Source organism: Podarcis bocagei (genome assembly GCF_964188305.1).
Source record: "Podarcis bocagei genome assembly, chromosome: 7".
In the NCBI taxonomy this organism is placed as follows: Eukaryota; Metazoa; Chordata; class Lepidosauria; order Squamata; family Lacertidae; genus Podarcis; species Podarcis bocagei.
The window spans coordinates 70,621,658-70,640,804 of NC_138132.1; the positions used below are offsets into that span (position 1 = coordinate 70,621,658).

At 48.1% G+C, this 19,147-nt stretch overlaps 2 protein-coding genes across 3 annotated transcripts; one reads left to right on the forward strand and one right to left on the reverse strand.

Moving 5' to 3' along the window:
• Window positions 1–696: 696 nt before the first annotated feature.
• Window positions 697–4,181, reverse strand: LOC308591228 (small ribosomal subunit protein bS16m-like). Of its 2 annotated transcripts, none has more exons than XM_081201785.1 (4): window positions 4,038–4,181; window positions 3,082–3,106; window positions 1,936–2,196; window positions 697–858 (listed from the first exon to the last, which is right to left on the reverse strand). In XM_081201785.1, exons 1-4 carry the CDS (start codon window positions 4,164–4,166, stop codon window positions 734–736), a joined length of 540 nt encoding a protein of 179 aa, XP_081057911.1. In that variant the 5' UTR covers window positions 4,167–4,181; the 3' UTR covers window positions 697–733. The 2 variants fall into 2 exon arrangements, with proteins under 2 accessions (XP_081057911.1, XP_081057912.1); XM_081201786.1 differs by lacking the exon at window positions 4,038–4,181 and adding an exon at window positions 3,939–4,010 and having other exon boundaries at window positions 700–858.
• A 280-nt stretch (window positions 4,182–4,461) lies between these two features.
• Window positions 4,462–17,902, forward strand: LOC308591150 (coiled-coil domain-containing protein 27-like). The gene is made up of 13 exons (XM_081201772.1): window positions 4,462–4,529; window positions 4,869–4,969; window positions 5,750–5,971; window positions 6,143–6,269; window positions 7,511–7,642; window positions 8,086–8,231; window positions 9,484–9,633; window positions 10,711–10,941; window positions 12,142–12,337; window positions 12,948–13,078; window positions 14,750–14,827; window positions 15,843–16,055; window positions 17,434–17,902. The coding sequence occupies exons 3-13, from the start codon at window positions 5,798–5,800 to the stop codon at window positions 17,785–17,787; spliced, it is 1,932 nt and encodes a 643-aa protein (XP_081057898.1). The 5' UTR covers window positions 4,462–4,529; window positions 4,869–4,969; window positions 5,750–5,797; the 3' UTR covers window positions 17,788–17,902.
• The last annotated feature ends 1,245 nt before the right edge of the window (window positions 17,903–19,147 follow it).

A 19,147-nucleotide genomic window follows, 5' to 3' on the forward strand; every position in this document is an offset into this window, starting at 1 on the left:
AACTGTGCATCAATCTGACGCAAGTGTAAAAATTGCTCAGGAGCAACTGTTCAGATGAGATATATTTATAGGGTTGTATCCAGTTAAATCCTAATCGGAGCAGACCCACTGAAACGAATGGATCTGTTAGTCATATCCATTAATTTCAGTGAGTCTGCTATTGAGTAGGACTAACGTTGGGTACCACCCTTGACATTGATGGAATAAATATCAATAGGAGGCCAGGTCATTATCTGTGTTCAGTAAGGCACAAATAAATGCACATTTGCTCTATTCCGTGACAAGAAACACACATTTCAGCCTTCCGGATTCTTAATTGGTGCCCAGATCCAAACATCAACAAAAACCACTGCCACCCCACTTGGGAACCCTCATGCAAAGTTTGGTGGCAATATCTCAGGAGGCGGTATGAACTCATGCCAAAAAATGGGTGAAGTCACACCCAAAATGTTTCAGTACGCTATGGTAATTCCAAATGGTGCCTGGAGTTCAAACATCAATGCATGCCTCATCTTAGAAACCTTCATCCCAAGGTTGCCAATGGTATCTCGAGAGGTGGCCAAACCTATCCCAGAAAACGGGAAAAGTCATGCCAAAGTGATGTTTCGTTCTGCCACCTTGAATCAAAATGGCACACAGCATCCAAGCATTAATGTATTAATGCACAACAGGCGGTCCTTCATCCTGGCACTGCCTTCGAGGAGCTGGTAGCGAGAGCCCCACACTTTGCTCTTTATTCATTCTGAGCTGGGCTTGCTTCTTCCTGAGCAGCCCTCTCAGCCTGCTGGGCTTGTGCTTTCCTCACTCTTTCGGCGTTTGTGATGGTCATCGGATGCAGGGGGAGGAATCCAGAAAGCCCTGGGCGGAGGAAAGAAAAGGCACTTTGCTGTTGCTGTCTATACTCTTCACAGCAAGGGTGGGGGAACCTCTCTCAGCCTGATGGGTCACATTCGCTTCCGGTCAACTTTCCAGGGGGCATGTATGAATGGTGCGTGAGGCCAGAGGCAAAAGCGGCTGGAGCAATTTGTGCAGTTATTACCTTTGCACAATAGGCTGCTTTCCCTATCCTCCATCCAGGAAGCTAAGCAAAGACACATTATCAGAGTTCAAGCCAGACACCTGAGAGTGTGAAGCAGGAGCAGTGAGGGGATGTGGCTTAGGCAGAATTCTGAGGGCCAGATACAGAGGGCTGGAGGGCCACATTTCATCCCTGGTTCTGAAGCTCTCCTTCCCTGCATTATGTCTCGAGATCAACTGTCTAAAGCATAGCACGGTGGGGAGAGTCAGGACACACAAAATCTGGAGTTCATCGCCTTCAGAAAATGTACCGAAAATTTTGCAGTCATATGTCAGGGGTGCATGCTGCTGTTAAGACTACAACTCTCATCTGACCCAATGGCCAATGGTTAGGGATAATGGGAGTTGGGAGTCCAAAAAGATACAGCTTCCCCAACGCTAGGCTTAAGCGCAAAGCTGTGAGAGAACTGATTGCCTGGTTGCCCGTGACATCAGGAAGCACGCTGTGCTTTCTGTTCCACTTGTTCCCCCAGACAAATTTTCAGCTTAAAAATAAACGGGAGGATTAAGAAAAAAAATTCCTGCATTGAAGGTAGTTGAATTGGAGGAGCCCTGGGGCCCCTTATACCCTCGTATGATTTTACGAATCATCATTATCAGGAACTGCCTAAGTTCAATGGATAACTGTACAATAATCAGAATTTTATTCAGCAAAACCCCACCACAAGGATAGGTTAAAATAATGCAGGAGTTTGGCATGGTGGGGAAACCATTCAAAATATAAAACACATTTAATTTTTGTATAAATGCTTTGTTCAACAAGCAAAATGTCAATCTAAGTAAGGGAACACAGAAAGCGACAACAAAACAGGAGCAACATCCCCCCCCCCCAAAAAGAAGGTAACCAGGTGGCATTACCCAGAAGTTTCTCGACGGGCTTGGTGAGATGGGCGCCATTGGCAATCCAGTATTTCAGCCGCTCGAAGTTCACACCAACGATCCTCTCATTGTGGTCGTTGGGAAGCGGGTCGTAGCACCCAATCTGCTCCAGGTGCTTCCCGTCCCGGGCTCGCTTGTTCTGTGCAGCCACGATCCGAAAGTAAGGCCTGTTGGCGCAGCCACCCATAGCAAAGCGGATGACGGTATGCGCGTTGTAGTACTTTTTCAGGAGGCAGTGCCCTGGAAGGGAGACCGTGCAAAGGCAATGTCAACAGAAACCCTGCATTTATTGAAGATTTCCCTCCAGTGGTTAAACAAGCTGAAGGAAATACTTCTTTACACAGAGCACAGTTAAGCTGTAGAACTCGCTCCCAATGGAGGCAGTGATGACCACCAACTCCATAGTGCTTTTCTTCATCTGCAATATATATCACTCATAAATGCTGATTTTTGTTTTTACACCCCACCCCACCCCGCCTAGAAGTACCAAATATCTGTTTAGTTACAGTTAATTTTTAAGTCGTTTCAGTCTTTAAACAATGGTAAAAAAAGGTAAAGTTAAAGGACCCCTGACAGCCAAGTCCAGTCGCAGATGACTCTGGGGTTACAGTGCTCATCTCGCTTTACAGGCTGAGGGAGCCGGCGTTTGTCGCAGACAGTTTTTCCGGGTCATGTGGCGCAACGGACCACAAAGCAGAGCAGCACTCCGAAACGCCGTTTACCTTCCTGCCGGAGCGGTACCTATTTATCTACTTGCACTTTTTGGCGTGCTTTCGAACTGCTAGGTTGGCAGGAGCTGGGACCGAGCAACGGGAGCTCACCCTGTCACAGGGATTCGAACCGCCAACCTTCTCATAGGCAAGCCCAAGAGGCTCAGCGATTTAGACCGCAGCGCTACCCACGTCCTTTAAACAATGGTACCATTGAATGCAACCTCGCCGTCGCTCCCGGAACCCGTTCTGGGGGCTGGGGTCGGGGGAAGCTGGGGCTTCCCCCGCCCCCAGCCCGGCAAGCTCGGGTGGGGGGAATAATTCCCCCCTTTATTTCCCCCCACCCCCCCAAAAATAAGTGCGTCCTATGGGCCAGTGCGCCCTATAGGGTGAAAAGTACGGTAATCCCACTTACCCAGCTGAACCATGATGTCTGGTTCCTGTAGAGAAGGGGAAACAGAGGTAACAAATCAGATCCCAACACTCAGTAGCAGTCTCATATTAAAACAAAGAAAAAAGAGCCATCAGCTTACAGTTATGAAATGAGGAACCAGGCTACCTAAATTTCTGCAATTCTGAAATAAACGAGAGAGGGGGATGTGGAATAGAAGTGAAGCCCAGGGAATGAGAGCACAGAATCCTTGTGGTCTATTCCTCAATTATCCCTAACCCAGAAATGTAGACAGCTCTTTTTATACAGTCAGACCACCAGTCCATTTACAACTGCCACCTTTGTTCTGGCAAAATATAGGACAGGATCGGGCAGAGCAGTTGGGGGGGGGGTTATTATTTTTTTTCCAGCTGGTGCTGAAGTGAATTCAAAGCAATCTATTACAATCTATTGGCGCCTCTGAAATTTGTCACACACCCACATTCACGAAGTTGTAAATCTGTCTGTGCTTGGCTACCCACAGCTTAAATACATGACCTTTCTCACACCCTTTCGAACACATGCATTTGGAGAGGATGCCTAACTTGGCAGAGTAAGAGAGACACACACAGAGAGAGCATCTTATACTGAAATATGGGACAATCCTGTATTATACAGGACAGGCGGCGACCCTGAATTTAGCAGTTATCTATCCGCAGCGGCTCTGCAAGGTCTCACATAGCGTACACTCCCTACCTTGGGACCTTCCAGATGCAAAGCAGATGCTCAACCACTGAGCTACGCTCCTTCCCCTCAAAATAAAGTAAGGAGCTAGTCCACATGGTTCCGAGAAAAGGGGCTGATTGAAGCAGCCGGCTTCTCCCCCGCGTGGCGAGCTGTACCTGCTGCCTGAGCCCTTAGCTGCTATTCCCCAAACCCGCGCAAGGCAACTCGGCGCGCTCACACGACCTCAAAGCGACAACCGTAGAGACGCTACTTACAAGGTCCTGGAGGTCGGAAATCACGTGAGGAGCCCGAGTCGGCCGCGCGCATGCGGCGGAACGAGCGTGGGAGAGGCGACCAATCAGAACTCGGTGTATTAAAAAAAAAGACACGAGGCCGAAGCGCATGCGCCAGAGGGCGACGGGAGCTGTAGTTCCGCTTCCGCGTTGCTAAGCAACCGCATTAGGCCGCGCAGGCAGGGAACCAGCCAGCGCGCTCCTTGGCCGGGCTCCGGCTCGCGCGGCCCGTGTCCCCTTGGCAGGTGAGGGGGAAGGAGGAGGAGGAGGAGCAGAACCAAGCGAAAGGCCAAGAGAAGCTTCAGCACAACGGCCGGAGAGAGAATAAGAGAACAGGCCCCGCCTCTGCCTTTTGGCCCCGCCCCTTTGGCCCCGCCCTTGTTGCGCTTGCCGGCTTCCGATGCGCATGCGTGCGCTGGTAGCCTTCATAGAATCGTCGTTGGAAGGTTTTCCCAGGGTCCAACCCACTGCGAGGTTTAAAGCACCCCAAACATATTAAATTGACTTCTTTTTAATGGATTAATTGATGAATTTAAATAAATATGCACATCATCGAACCTTGATATAGGTGCTTAAAAAAAAAGTATAGAGATAGTGTGGTATATACGCTGAACTTAAAATTTAACCACCCACACTTAAAATTGTGTGCTGTCGCATGTTAGGACAGGCTGTCTGTAATCTTCTCTCCCCCCCCCCCCACTTCTTTTCCAGTTGTTAGAACATACTAGCACATCGAAAACAGCTGGAAAAGGAAAGAAATGTGGGTCTCTCCTTGTTGACTCAGCCCCACCATTTTATAATTTGTCTTTCCAGACGGATCGACAAAAACATTTGATTGGTTCATCTAGCCACTAAACCTTGCGGCCCTGAAATAGATTGCTTTATGCCACGTTCCTAACTGCATTTACTCAAAGGTAAGCTTTAAGAGTGGTAGTGATGTTATTTGTGGAGGATAAGGTTACCTGTGGCTACTAGACAGCTGTGCTCTGCTGTCGAAGGCAGTAGACCTCTTGAATACCCTTTGCTGGGAGAGAGTATATCTTCACTCCGGTCCTGCTGACAGGCTTCCCAGGGGCTTCTGGTTGGCCACTCCAAAGACAGGACTTTGGACTTTTATTATTGTGAATTCAATTTTTATATCGCCAGCTATCAAAAGATCCCAGGGCTATGTCCAACATTAAAAACACATTACAGAACATCCATGATAAAAAACATAAAAAGCATACATACAGACAGCCTAATTAGGCAATAGTCATCATCACAGTCCTCTCCAACACACTTTCCACAGGCTAGAGGTTATTTAGTGGCTAAAGGCCTGGGTAAAGAATAATGTTTTTGTCTGGTGCCTAAAGACATGTAATGATGGCTCTGGGGAGAGTGTTCCACAATCGGGGAGCCACCACAGAAAAGGCCCGGCTCTTGTCACCCTCCAAACTTCTCTGGGATGAGGGATGTAGAGAAGGGCCTCAGATGACAAGCGCGTGGTCCAGGTTGGATTAGCCATTGGCCTGATCCAGCAGCCAAGCTCGTCTCAGTCATAAGTATGTCCCACTCATGTTCAGTAGGCGTGTGGGGGGGGGGTGTCTATCCACAGACACAGTGTGCATAGGCTCACAGTCTTTGTTCAGTCCTATATACCCCATCTGACAATAAGAAGGTCTCTTTTTCTCATAACGGGCTTTTAAATTTTGCAGGGCTCTTTACCCCTTTGTTGCAACGGGAGCAACTGAGCCGCTGCCCTCATGGAGGAACGCGACACCTTGATGAGGAAGAGCTTCACAGTGCTGCAGGAAATGAGCAAACGGAAGCAGCGGCAGCAGTCGCAGCAGAACAATCCGGTGTGGACTCCTCCATCCAGCGGCAAAACCATCTCCAGCAAAGCAGGCCAAGCAGTGAGGGAGTACTATGAGAAGCAGGTAGGCAAAGCCTTGATACGAGCAGAATCCTAGCACGAATTTGAAAGGGCCCTGGACATCATTTAGTCCAGCCCTGCCTGCTCAGTGCAGGATGCCGTTAACAGCAGAGGTTGCCGATGTGGTGCCTCCTTTTTCGTCTCCTTTGCACCCTCAATTCCTCTCCTTCCCCAGGCTAAGGAACAGCTGGCGAGCCCTACAAGGTCTCCCTACATGCCCGAGGAGGAACTGTGGAAATCCTTCCTCATGCGCCCTGGGTGCCCCAGGTACAGCCACAAAGCTACTTCAACATCTGACCTTGGTAAGGCTCAAGAGGAAGAGGCAGTCTCTGTGGGAGACCAGGGTGGTGTAGTGGGCTGGAAGACAGCTTTCCCCAACCTATGGTTCTCCATCCAGGCACTGCTGGGCTGCAACTCCCATCAGCCCCCAGCCAGCATGGCCAATGGTAAGTAGTGGTGGGAGCTGGGAGTCCAACAACATACGGAAGGCAGCAGGTTCCCCATCCCTGAGTTAGGTGGAGCAATGGGCTGTGTTTTTCTGTGGTGCAGAGATGGGGAACCTCAGCCCAGCACCAAAGATGGTCCTTCAAGCCTCTCTTTTGGGCCTTTGGGACTCTCTCCAGGCTACATCCTGTTCACAGCCCACACCCCTGCTGTGTACCTGCATGTGTGCTTTTGTCTGGCTGAGATGCATCATTGTATTCTGTTAACATCTCCTTTCCTTTCCCTAGCTAGCAGGACCAGTGGTTCAAGGATGATGGGAATTGTAGTCCAAAAACAGTTGGAGGCCCAAGTTTGGGAAACTCTGCCCTAGTCCTACACTCCACCCTCGTCAACACACAGGAAGGATAGAGAGAGGTGGGGGGGTGCCTATAGAGACTAGTCTACCGCAAAAGTTTACATTTATCGCTCCACCCAGTTTTGCCTCTGGCCTCACCCACCACTAGCATGTGGCCCCCCAGAAGGTTGCTGAAAAGGAAATGTGGCCCTTGGGATGAAAAAGGTTCCCCACCCTGCTCTGGGGGCTGCACTCAAGCAGGTGAGATGTGTGCAGTAGCTAGGAGCAAGCAGTCATCAAAGTACTTTAATGAGCACCTTTCCATCCATCATCAATCAAGAAGGCATCCTAACTGAACTCAAGAAAATCTTACTTGAACTGTCAGGATGTTGACGTACATTCCAGATAACCGACTCCTGAGCTTGCTAAGTGCTGTTGTAACCCTAATCTGCCCCTCTTCCATAATCTTCTCACGTCCAAAATGTCTCTTCGGGTGGGCATGAGAACCAGTGGTCCTCCAGGATGTTGCTGGACTTCAGTTCCCACCAGCCTCAACTATCATGGCCAGTGGTCAGGGAAGAGGGGAGTTGTGATCATCCAACAACCTGCTGAGAGCTGAAGGTTTTGTTTTGCTGCATGCTGCATGCTGTCTAAACTGAAAAAGTGGTGCCTCCATTATTGGCGATTTCCATGCACTGTGTGTGTGAAAGACCCATGTAACCGTCTCCTTCCTCCTCCTCCTCCTCCGCCCCCTTCTCCTTGCAGGGAATGAGATAACCAAAGGCCACCTGCCTTGCAACATCAGCACCATAGGTCTGTCCTCCCAGCTCTCCTTGGAAGAATGGAACTTGATACTTCAGAGACCAGGTATCTTTGAGTCAAAGAGCTGCCTCAGATGTGAGTGCCTTTGTCTGACTTGCTGGTTCCCACACAGATCCCTCCCCTCCCCTCCCCTTCCTGCTGCAAACCGGAGTTTACATCTCAGGACAATGCAGAAAGGGGTGTGGGGCAGGCAGCTTTTGCTATGTTTAAACAAAAGTGCAGTGCTTTCGTTTCAGCTGCTATAACTCGCCTCTTTTCAGGCAACTGAGCTGGACAATTTCTAGCCTTCCGATGCGGTACATCCCAGGACAGCCTTCTTTTTATAATGGCAATGTATTAAATGTATCGTTAAGGGCTCCACTATTGCCCATGGCACCCTGGGTGCTTCCAGACGATTGCTAGACCCGTGTGGGTTTCAGTCGCATCCCAGCAGATTCAGGACTAGCATCGGAGATGATCCATAGCACTACCTTGACGGTGCCTTTCTCTCCTCCACTCCGTTGCCATTGCGCGCACAGATTGTCCAGCCTCATCTACTCAGAGCATGTCTGGGTTGCGTAAGTGGAAAAGTTTCACCGAGGGCTTCACAGGTGACGTCTACCTGAAAAGCCAAACCCGCAAAGGAAGCAGAATCCCATGGTACGTCAGTCTGCTGCAGGAAAAGGTAAGGATGTAACTGTCAAAGCAGCTTGGCAGAGGAAAGGGAGCAGGGAACTGGGCCGTGCAAGGCTTACTGGAAAGCACTGGCACTGGCCAGGCCCATCCTGGTACCCTGGATGCTGAGCATGGGGGGACTCATGCCTGTAGTGGAGTGCTTCAGTATAACCACACTGTTGTGATGTTTAAGGCAACTTTACTTGGTCACAGCAGCAGCCTCTGGGGAGAACGCAAAAGTGGAAACTGCAAGCCTATGAATTACGCAGGCTTATATAGAGCCATGCCCTCACCTTAGTTTTACAGGTGCATGGAAACTAAGTCCCGTTCTCAGGCGGAAAGCATGCCTGCCATATTGGAGCCTGCTCTCCATCAGACAAACATTAATACAGCCAGAGTAATAGAGCTATCCTTCTGTAGTTACAGTTTTTTATACCATGTGTAGGCTATTTATCAAAGCATATACAATTCTACAATTTCCACTACGTGCCCTTCCAGGGAGGCACTCGAAAGTGGGCCTTCTGGTGCAGGTCAGTGGATCTGAGTAGGTTCAACACCAGGAGAAGCACTCTGAAAGATATAGGGGTCCTGAACTACACGGGCCTTTATAGACCCAAGTCGGCATGATGAATTGGGGCTTGGGAACATACAGCTGATGGAAAGATCTCTGGCTCCTGGAGATTGTCTGCCTGTCAGAGTAAAAAATATTGGGCTACATCAATAGTCTTCCTTGTATCTGAACATGGCTGTCTTCCCTCCCTACCCCATATAACAGTCAAGGGCACCTGTTTTCAGCTCGAGGCCACATTCCCTTGTGGAGAGCCTTCTGCGGGGCCCGCATGCCAGCAGGGGGCACAGCCAGAGGTGAAAAGTAGGCAGGGCAGCGGGGGCAGCTCTTTCCCTTTGCACAGCAGCCTACATTCCAGCAGGGCTTCTATACAGAAGCATCCATTTCTCTATACTCTGCCAAGGCAAGTAAGAGGCATGAACCGAGCTCTGGAGCACCTTCCAGCCAGGCAGAAACTCTCAAGGAGGGCATAGAGTGGGGCCAGTAAGGGGGAATGGCCGAGGAGTGCTGCAAGGGCCAGGAAGAGCAGCCTGGGCGGCTGCATTTGCCCTGTAACCTGAGGTTCCCCACCCTTGCCATGTAAATGGACAAAGTGTTTATTGCCCTGGTGGGGCACCCATGTCATGCAACTGTAGGAAGTGTCTTTGAGGTCTCAACCTGGCTGTTCCCATATCTCCCCCCCTTGCCCCCCCAGGATACAACTTTGCAAAAGATGGAAGCAGAACTCGTCCGCAAGGATGACGTGATCTCAGTCCTCCGGGAGGAGCTGGAAGTGATGCAGATGCAGCTGGACCAGGCCCAGCAGGGGGGTGAGCTCGCCCCAGTGGAGAGACCCGCCCAGAAGGTTGGCGCAGTCCTTCTTCTCTGTTTATTCATTTACTGCCTTTCTGTCCTGCTTTTCCTCTAAGGAGCTGAGATTGGCGTATACGTGGTTCTCCCCTGCTCCACATTTTACTCTCACAACAGCCCTGAGTGGTAGGTTAAGCTGAGAGGCTGAGGCTAGCTCAGGGTTAACTAGCAGGCTTCACACCCAAGTGGGGATCTGAACCCGGGTCTCCCGGGTCCTAGTTTGGCACATGAACCACTGTTTTTTAAATTTTCATTTCAACAATTTGCATGTCGCTTAACCGCTATACAGTAAGACTAAATGTGAGTTAAAACTATGAAATCAGCATTCACTTGAACAACCTGCTGAGATAATCTTTGGAAAAGAAAAAATTCAGGAAGCACTGGACATTCAACAGGCCTGCCTGACCTCAACCGGAAGGGAGCGCCACAAAAATGGGATCCAAGGGACTGAACACAGAGAGGCTCCTAGTGGATACGAGCCATGGGGGACCACTGGCAGCTACCTCATTGCAGGGTGTTGGACTGGATAATCCCCATGGTCCCTTCCAACCCTACAATTCTATGATTCTCTGATTCCTGCATTGCGGAGGGTTGGACTAGATGACTCACGAGGTCCCTTGCAACTCTGCAGTTCTATGAAAAGAAGGATCCCGAACCACACGACACTACATTGGCTGTCTGTGTGTAATTCTGTAAGCCTCTATATGTGCCAGGGGCTCTTACTTTGCAATCCAACTAAAGGGAGAGCAGGGCAAGTGAATGCACAGCCTCTGTGCTAATGGCAAATGCTTGGAGATATGCTTGGTGGATTCGCCCTCAGTGGTGGCTGGTGCCCATAGGGATTGGTAGGATGGAAGGCCTGGAGGCCAACAGTAGGTGGCGCCAAAGCCAGTGGCAGGTACAGCCAGAGTCAATGGCAGGCAGAGTCCCTATGCTTCCTATGCTTTGCATCCTCTGTGCCCAGTATTTCCTACAACAGTTCTGAGATAACCTTGCAAGTTCTAGCAGCATTTCCCCAAGTTACTGGAAGGGCTTCAGTGCCTTCTGAATCTTTTATCCCTCTCCTTAAAAGGAACCGGAAGAAAAACTTGCGGTGCAAGTGAGTGACCCAAACCTGCGCAGGCGAGGTGTCTCTCTGCCGGTCCTTATGAAGCAGAAGAGCATCCCGGAAGAATTTCGGCAGGAATTGGAGCGGTTGAAATTGGAGGTGGCCCAGACAGATAAACAGGTGGACTCCAAGATGGCTCTCCTTAGCAAGACGCTGCTGAAGGATCAGAATGAACTGGAGCAGCTGGAGAAAGAGGTGAGCCCAAAGGCCAGTTGGGGAGAAATTTTCTACACTCGTAAGCAAATTCATTTCCCAAGCTCTGGTGTCCATAGAGCCGAAACAGCACCGTCCACACAAAAGAGGGGAAGTTTCTGCAGGTATGGGGAACACACAAAGATTTGCAGAAGTACAGAATGTCTATGGGGCTGGGCAGAACCCTGCCCCCTCCTCAAGCTAGAGATGGGCACCCTTTGACCTGTGGTTCAGTTGTGGCCCCCAGAATTGCCTAACTGGCCCTTGGGAGTCCCTTTCCCTTGCTATCCTGCTTTTCCCCCAGGCCACAGCAAGACCTCATTCTCTAGTGTCCAAACTGACCTGGCTGGCACCCTCCTTATCAGGGTCAGAGTCAGCAGTGGTGAAGTTAGGTGGTTTTAGACTCTGGTCTTAAGGACCCTATTCCTTTAGAAGGTTCAATCCCCAGTGTCTCCAGGTCACCCTCTTGAGGTGCTGCCAGTCCATGTAGACAATGCTGAACAAAGTGGAGCAAGCTTCTGGCTTGGTTTAAGAAAGGTTTTATGTGCCTAAGTCATCCTCATCACTTTGCTTACTTCCAAATGTGGTCCGACCTGCTGCTGCATTTAACGGGTGCCCATCTGCTCACTCTGTGGGGTCCCAGGACCTGTGCCCTAAAGTTCTGACTCGTTGGTGAGTAAAAGGTCTAATCCAGGCAGGGGAAATGGAGGAAGAAGGGGAAATGTTTGAGTAGAGGAACCTAGCAGAGGCCAGTTTCCTCATTTTCCAGTTGTAAATTTGGTTCTGCACATTTCTACAGCAATTTGCACTTTTGAAGGAAAACCCCCCCCCCCAACAACCCCTAAATTCTAATGAGAATTCACCAGTATTTTTGTGTGGATTTCTCCTAACATACCCTTTTTTGGGGGGTGGATGCAGTTTCCCCTACTATAATGCATTTTTGAATGCTGTTTTCAGTAAGGTATGCATTTCTATGCAAATCTTCTCCTTAGGGTGTGCATATTTTGCATGCTTTTCTTGCTTGGAGAGCCGCAGTACAAAATTTGGAGAAGTGCAGATTTCAAAGGCTAATTGTGTTCCAGCTCACGTGTTGCTTTGAGAAGTACGGATTGTGTAGTTTCCTGTTAAAACGCGAACAAAATTGGCTTTCTCCCATGCCCTTACTTTGGCATCCCAGTCTTTCTTTGTGCTCTCTCTGCACAGTATTCTGAAATACAGGAAAAGGTACGCTTGGAGGGCAAGGAAGAGATGCGTGTGGAAAGTGGGTCTTACGAAGAAGTGAATACGGAAGAATCGGAAGAGGAGCTCCTTTTTAGCAAGCTTCTCGAGTTCCAGAGGATGAACAACAAGCTGTACGACGAGCTGCAGAAAGTGAAATTTGATTATGACATGGCCAAGGGTAACTTTGGAAAGCTGAGATGGTTATATATATATATATATATATATATGGAAATGGGTTGGCTAATATTTTCCTTGGGGAACCAAGAGTCACCCCTTCTGGAGGCAATCTCACATTGTAGGCACTGATTGAAATGGAACTAAGGTGAGGCCACTGAGAAACAAGAGGGAGTTGTGAGCATGCTCAGTGGAACCCTGAGGTTAGTTGAAATGCAAAACAATCATTTTGGAATCCTAAGCGGGTGACCTCCTCAAGAGCCCAATGAGAGCTGAGCATGCCCAGCAACCATGGATTGCTGAGTGTTGGTTGGAAAAAGAAAAGAAAACCAGGGAATGGAGAATGGAATGGAGTTTCCTGGGATTGGGCATGGTAGCCCATTGGAAAAAGCAAAGAAAACCAGGGCACAGGGAATGGAATGGAGTTTCCTGGGATTGGGATTGGTTGTCCATTGGACGAGAGCATGCCTGCAAGAAGGCAAAAACAAAACAGCAACATTGGTTTGCAGGTCCCTCTCTTGTTAATTCAGAGGGTTCATGCTAGTGGAGAGTTTCTGGCGATCCATACTGGGTGGCCTCGATCACATTCATGGGCTTTTCTTTTGATTCCCTAGGCGCGTTATCTTCCTTGCAAAGGCAGCTATCCTTTGAGGCATCCCAGCTCAGGAAAGTTCACGCAGAGCGAGAATCATTGCAGAAGGAGCTGAGGGAGCGGGGAGCTCAGCTGGAAGCCATGTCTAATAAAGTATGTTGATTGGGGGGTTTACACAGTTCTGCTGGGTTTGGATTGCGGGGAAGGCTGAGAATTCTTTTAATTTTTTAAGGCGTGCTCTTAAATAGCTGAATGCATGAGATGGTGAGGAGGGGGTCGTTTCTCAGTGGTTGAGCACCTGCTTTCTGTAAGGAAGGTCTCCACTCCAGGACACTTTTAAAGATGTAGGGAATTCAAATTAATTTGATGTGAATTTGTTACAAATTAAGAATCGAATGGAAAACAACTACGGGGTGGGAATGATTAAGTTTTTTATATACACAGATGGAGGGAAATGAAGGTTTTGTTTCAGAAATAATAATTAATGGGTTAATGTGGATTGATAAACGGATGAGCAATCCTCACTTCATAACATTGGAAATGTTAACTAGTGTACAAGCAGGAATTGACAAATGAATGGACAAGTACAAAAGGGGAAATTGTGAATTAGAGATAATTATGAAATATAAGCAGCAATAAGGGTTAATTATTGGCACATCTGGGAAGCCATTATTTATTTATTTTTTAAAAAGTAGTACAGTGATACCTTGGGTTATGAACTTAATTCGTTCTGGAGGTCAGTTCTTAACCTGAAACTGTTCTTAACCTGAGGTACCACTTTAGCTAATGGGGCCTCCCACTGCTGCTGCACAATTTCTGTTCTTATCCTGAAGCAAAGTTCTTAACCCGAGGTACTATTTCTGAGTTAGCAGAGTCTGTAACCTGAAGCAACTGTAACCCGAGGTACCACTGTATTAAAGTTGTTTAATTCATTATGGATTTGTAAAAATAGATAAAAATTAACTGGAGAAAGAGAAGGTATCCAGTTCAATCCCCGCTATCTCCAGATAAGGATTTGGAACAGCCTCCTCTCTGAAACCCTGGACAGCCACTGGCATTCATGCAGCCAATCCTGAGCTAGTTGGACCAGTAGTCTGACTCAGCATAAGATAACTTCCTAGGTCCCTGAGAGGGCTGAGAGAATGGATTGGCCCCTCTACATGTTTCTAGCAGGTTTGCTGCTAAGATCTTCATGGCCTTATGGTGAGATGGCAGGTCTGTGGCTGGCTGGAGGTTCACGTGGCACTTGGAGGAAGTTGCCATGGCTTAGTGGTAGAGCATCCGCTTTGCAAGCAGAATTCTCCTGGGTTCAATCCCCAGCATCTCCAGGCAGTGCTGGAAAGGTCCCCAGCCCGAGATCCTGCAGAGCTGCTGGCAGATGGGAGTAGACATAAGGACGTACCAAGGGCCCTGCTCTTGCATCAGGCCGGTGGTCCATTTTGTCCAGCATCCTGTTCTCACAGGGGCCAAAATCACAAGAGCACTCCTTCCCTCCTGTGGTTTCCAGCAACTGGTGTTCCAGTAGCATTACTGCCTCCCAACTATGGAGGCAGAGCATGGCCATTGTGGCTAGGATCCATTGACAGCCTTCTCCATGAATTGGTCTAACTCTAAATAATTGGTTGGCAGCCATCGCTACCTCCTGTGGGAGCGAATTCTGCAGTTTAAGTAATCAAGGCAATACTGAGTTAGATGCAGCTGTGCTCTGGCTGAGTCCAAGGAAGCTTCCTGTATTCTTACGGGCTGTACCTTCCAGCTGGGATTTCCGCCGGGCCGTGAACATACTAAATGGAGCCCTTTCTCATGCTTGCCTTTTTATTTTAGTTTAGCAACTTGAGAGAGGAGAGGAAGCACGACGAAATGATGGGCTCCATCGAGAGAGAGAATTACAATCTCAGGCAGGTGAGTTGCTGCTCCCTGCCAGTAGGGAGGGCGAATATCTCAGTTTTGGTTTCTCTCATTTTTTCCGGTCTTAAACTTCGCTTCTCCACATTTCCACATCAGTTTGCAATTTTTGTGTGTGTCGGGGGTGGCGGGGAGTCCTCATGAACTTCCTCAGCATTTCCGTTTGAATTTCTCCTAATATGCCCATTGTTGCATGCATTTTCCTCTAATTTGAGGCATTTTAAAATTATATTTCCCCATATATATGCATTTGCAGGTGCGCTGCACCCTAGCGTATGCATTTCCCCCCACACCTTACCTGTCTGGGGAACTGCACTGGAAAATTTGGGGAAGTGTGAATTTCAGTGGCTGGACTGTGCTTCAGTTCATTTCTTGTTGCAGAAAGTGCAAATCAGGTGGCTTTGCCACTAAATGCAAACTGAATCCACAAAGCAGGTTCCTAAGTTCTTATTGTGGGTCTCCAATGTGGTGCCCATGGGCACCAGTGTGCTTGCCTGTAACTCCTAAGGCACCTGCAAAAGAGACTGAGCTTTTCGTACGCCATTCTTGTTTCTACAGCCTCAGCCTGTCTTACATTCAAGCCATTATTCTGTTTTGTTTTTTGCTTTATTAATTACTACATTTCTATCCCACTTGTCCTCCAAGGAGCCCAAGGAGCTGTATACGTGTCTCCCTCTCTCCACTTTTATCCTACCTTCGAGGTAGGTTAGACTGAGAGATAATGATTGGCCCAAGCTGTCCCACGACAGCAGCCATCTTCTGATATGCCGTGCCCCCACAGCAGCCATTTTGCACTCTCCTCTCACATTTCAATTATTGTTGCGCACAGTGTTTGGCTGGAGAAAAATTCGGCACAGTGTGGATTTTCAAAGGATAGCTGCGTTTCGGTTTGTTTGTTTATTAGTCTGGGAACTGCAAATTAGGTAGTTTCCCATTAGAAAGCAGACCAAATCAAAACCTCCATCCTTACTCTTTGTTACCAGTTCTATCTTTCTCCTCTCCTGCCACGCAGGACCTCGCTGATCTGGAATCCAAACTAACTGACAAGAGCCAGATGATTGATGACTTGCAGAGCAACGTCAACCGGCTCCAGGCCGAGCTGTTACTGAATCAGCACCATGTTGGGAACGAGCTGAGCCGGCAGAACGACCTGCAGAGACAGCTGGAGATCTTGCAGCGGGCAGAGCAGCAAACCAGAGTCACTCTGGAGAGCATCAGTGCCAGGGTAATCTTCTCCACAGATCGCAGGGCTTCTTCAACCACTACTACCACCCCTGTTATTGCTATTATGTCCTTCTTATTACCGTTATTACCATTTGCATTTCTTATCAACCCTTCACCACAGCAGTGCAAAAATACGCTACTAAACTCAATTAAAACAAAGGCAGGGCAGTTGGTCCATCTAGCTGAGTATTGTCTACACCAGGGCTTCCCAAACTTGGGTCTCCAGCTGTTTTGGGACTACAGTTCCCATCATCTCTGACCACTGGTCCTTCTAGCTAGGGATGATGGGAGCTGTAGTCCAAAAACAGCTGGAGACCCAAGTTTGGGAAACCCTGGTCTATGTCTACTGGCAGAGGCTCTCCAGGAGTTTTGTGCCCAGTGCAACCTGTCAGGGATTGAACCCAAGACCTTCTCTGTTTAATGCATGCTTGCATGCTTACATGCATATGTGCATGTAATGTTATGAATGTACGTTTATGTCTACACAGAGGCCCAAAGTATTTTCACTAGTACCTCAGGAACAGAACTGAATTCTGTCGGTCTGCAAAACGGCAGCTCCCAGAGTCTGGTGGTTGGTGCCCATTGGAGCTGGTGGGGAGGCAGTACGTGGCACCAGAGCCAGTGACAGCTGCAGCCACTGCCAGTGACAAGCAGAGCCAGATCTAGTTTTGACTGCATCCTCCTTTCTGCAACGCAAGGGCAACGCTAGGGCTAAGGAGGAGGAATTGGACAGCCAGGGCCATCCACAGGGCTGGATGTAAGCAAGAAGGCAGGCAGGTGGGGGTGAGCTGCTTATTGTGGTGCTGTACCCCATTTGCTCCTCTTCCGCTTCCCAGAGTTCCTTGGGGTAAGCCCTGCTATTTTAAATGGATAAAAATCTGAATTGAAGTTTCTAGTGCTCTTTGAAAGATGGAAACAAATCAAAAATTTGAAAATGGCATGAAACATGGCTCTCACAAATGAGTAACCGAGAATCCTGGCCGCTTCCAGAACGTCCCTGTTTCAGGGGTGCGATTCAGTCACGTGCTGGGAAATCCAGATTGTGCAACTCAGGTGGATTTGGTGTTCTTGTGCAATAAACCCACTTCCAGGGGAAAACCAGACCTTTTGCTGTAAGGAAAGTGACAGGGATATCCACTGGAAAGTGAGCGATAAGGACTGCTTGGTGCAATGTCGTTCAACCTTCTCCCAAAGAAATCAGAATAAGCAATGGTCCTACTCGGAATCTTTGTGCACGTGTGTCAGGACGAATATAGACTGGTTGCCTGGGAGAGACCTCTGCCTCACTGCATTAGCTTTGATTCTAAGGAATGACATTCTCTAATTTTTGAACTAAGGCACTGTCCACTTCATTCCCCCGCCCTTCTTTTCACTGAAAGTTTGAAAGGTTTCGGAGTAGAATCATCCAGGCATCTTACAGCACCCCTGGCACCAAGTCTCCCCAGGCCGAAATCACAGACGATGAAGTTTTAGAGTCCTTACAGGTAAAAGTAACCATGTGGAAGTCAGATTGTCACTGTGGCTGCAATGCAGAAGCGGGATGGGGGGATGGAATAGCTGCCTCCATTTCTAACAGAAAGCTCCTCTGTGGATCTGTCTTCCAGAAAATAATAACAGACCGTCTAGAGTTTTACCAGTTGCTGAAACAGAAAGGGGTGAAAGTCCCAGCTCTGGGCGCCGCCGAACCGCTCCCTCCAATCACTACCTCTAAGAAAAAGAGTTCCAGCAGATAGAAATTTGAAAGCTAAAGTCTCTCCTCTTCACATTCTTTCCTAACTGGGGCTTGATCCATTCTTGGTCATCTTTTATAATTCCTTTTCCTGACTCCAATTAAATGATTGCACGTAATGTTTAGTTTTTCTCTCTGACTCACTTGCCGCTTCCTCTTATTCTGCAAGAAACCTGCTCCTACTAGTGGTGTAAGTTGCTAATAATTTGCATTACCACCGAAGCAGTCATGTCATATCGTCACAATATAGCTTGAAGACTCAGCAGTAGCAACTACTTCCAAAACCACGTTATTTATTTTAATTTTATTGCTAGGGGCCTCGTACCTCGTGTTGTGCAGGAATTCTGAGACACACACACACAAAAATCAGTGCAGTTTTTAAATCAGTGGTTGAAATCAGTGCAGGGTTCAGTCCTCCATTGTGATTCCAAAGGTGTCTGGCTGTATCCAGACATGGAAGAAAACTTGCTCCTTTATCTCAGGAACCATCGTGCCAAATTTGAGTAGGACTAAGGGTTGGGTCCCACCCTTGACATTGATGGGATAAATATCAATAGGAGGCCAGGTCATTATCTGTGTTCAGTAAGGCACAAATAAATGCACATTTGCTCTATTCCATGACAAGAAACACACATTTCAGCCTTCCGGATTCTTAATTGGTGCCCAGATCCAAACATCAACAAAAACCACTGCCACCCCACTTGGGAACCCTCATGCAAAGTTTGGTGTCAATATCTCAGGAGGCGGTATGAACTCATGCCAAAAAATGGTGAAGTCACACCCAAAATGTTTCAGTACGCTATCTTAATTCAAAATGGCACCTGGAGTTCAAACATCAATGCACGCCTCATCTTAGAAACCTTCGTCCCAAGGTTGGCAATGGTATCTCGAGAGGTGGCCAAGCCTATCCCAGAAAACAGGAAAAGTCACGCCAAAGTGATGTTTCGTTCTGCCACCTTGAATCAAAATGGCGCACAGCATCCAAGCATTAATGTAGACGGCTGTCACCACCTCTGAACAAACTACATTTCCTTTGTTGTTTTGAAAATAAATTATATTAAATAATAAAATTATTAATAAATTTTAATAAATACCTTTTTAAAAAACTGCATTTCCCTGGATTCTTGGGGAGAGAAACTGTGATTGTTTTAAATGATACAATACTGCTTTAAACGTTTAGCACAGCTGGGACCTAGAAAATGAGTGATGTTTTAATTTCTCCTGGGATTTGGGGGCAGATGTGAATTTGGTGTGACCCGGGTGTGGCCTAGAGAGAGTCTCAAGGGCCATACAGAGAGGCCTGGGGAAGGAGGGGCGCTGTGTCTTGGGTCTGAGATTACCCATCCCTGGAATAGATCCAGTTA

Coding starts and splice junctions, on each gene's coding strand:
- LOC308591228 (XM_081201785.1), bottom strand. CDS start 4,166: ATGCGCTTCGGCCTCGTGTCTTTTTTTTTAATACACCGAGTTCTGATT. Junction 3,107..4,037: donor TTTCCGACCTCCAGGACCTT/GTAAGTAGCGTC, acceptor CCTTCTCTACAG/GAACCAGACATCATGGTTCA. Junction 859..1,935: donor GCCCGTCGAGAAACTTCTGG/GTAATGCCACCT, acceptor TCCTCCGCCCAG/GGCTTTCTGGATTCCTCCCC.
- LOC308591150 (XM_081201772.1), top strand. CDS start 5,798: ATGGAGGAACGCGACACCTTGATGAGGAAGAGCTTCACAGTGCTGCAG. Junction 8,232..9,483: donor TCAGTCTGCTGCAGGAAAAG/GTAAGGATGTAA, acceptor TTGCCCCCCCAG/GATACAACTTTGCAAAAGAT. Junction 10,942..12,141: donor TGGAGCAGCTGGAGAAAGAG/GTGAGCCCAAAG, acceptor CTCTCTGCACAG/TATTCTGAAATACAGGAAAA.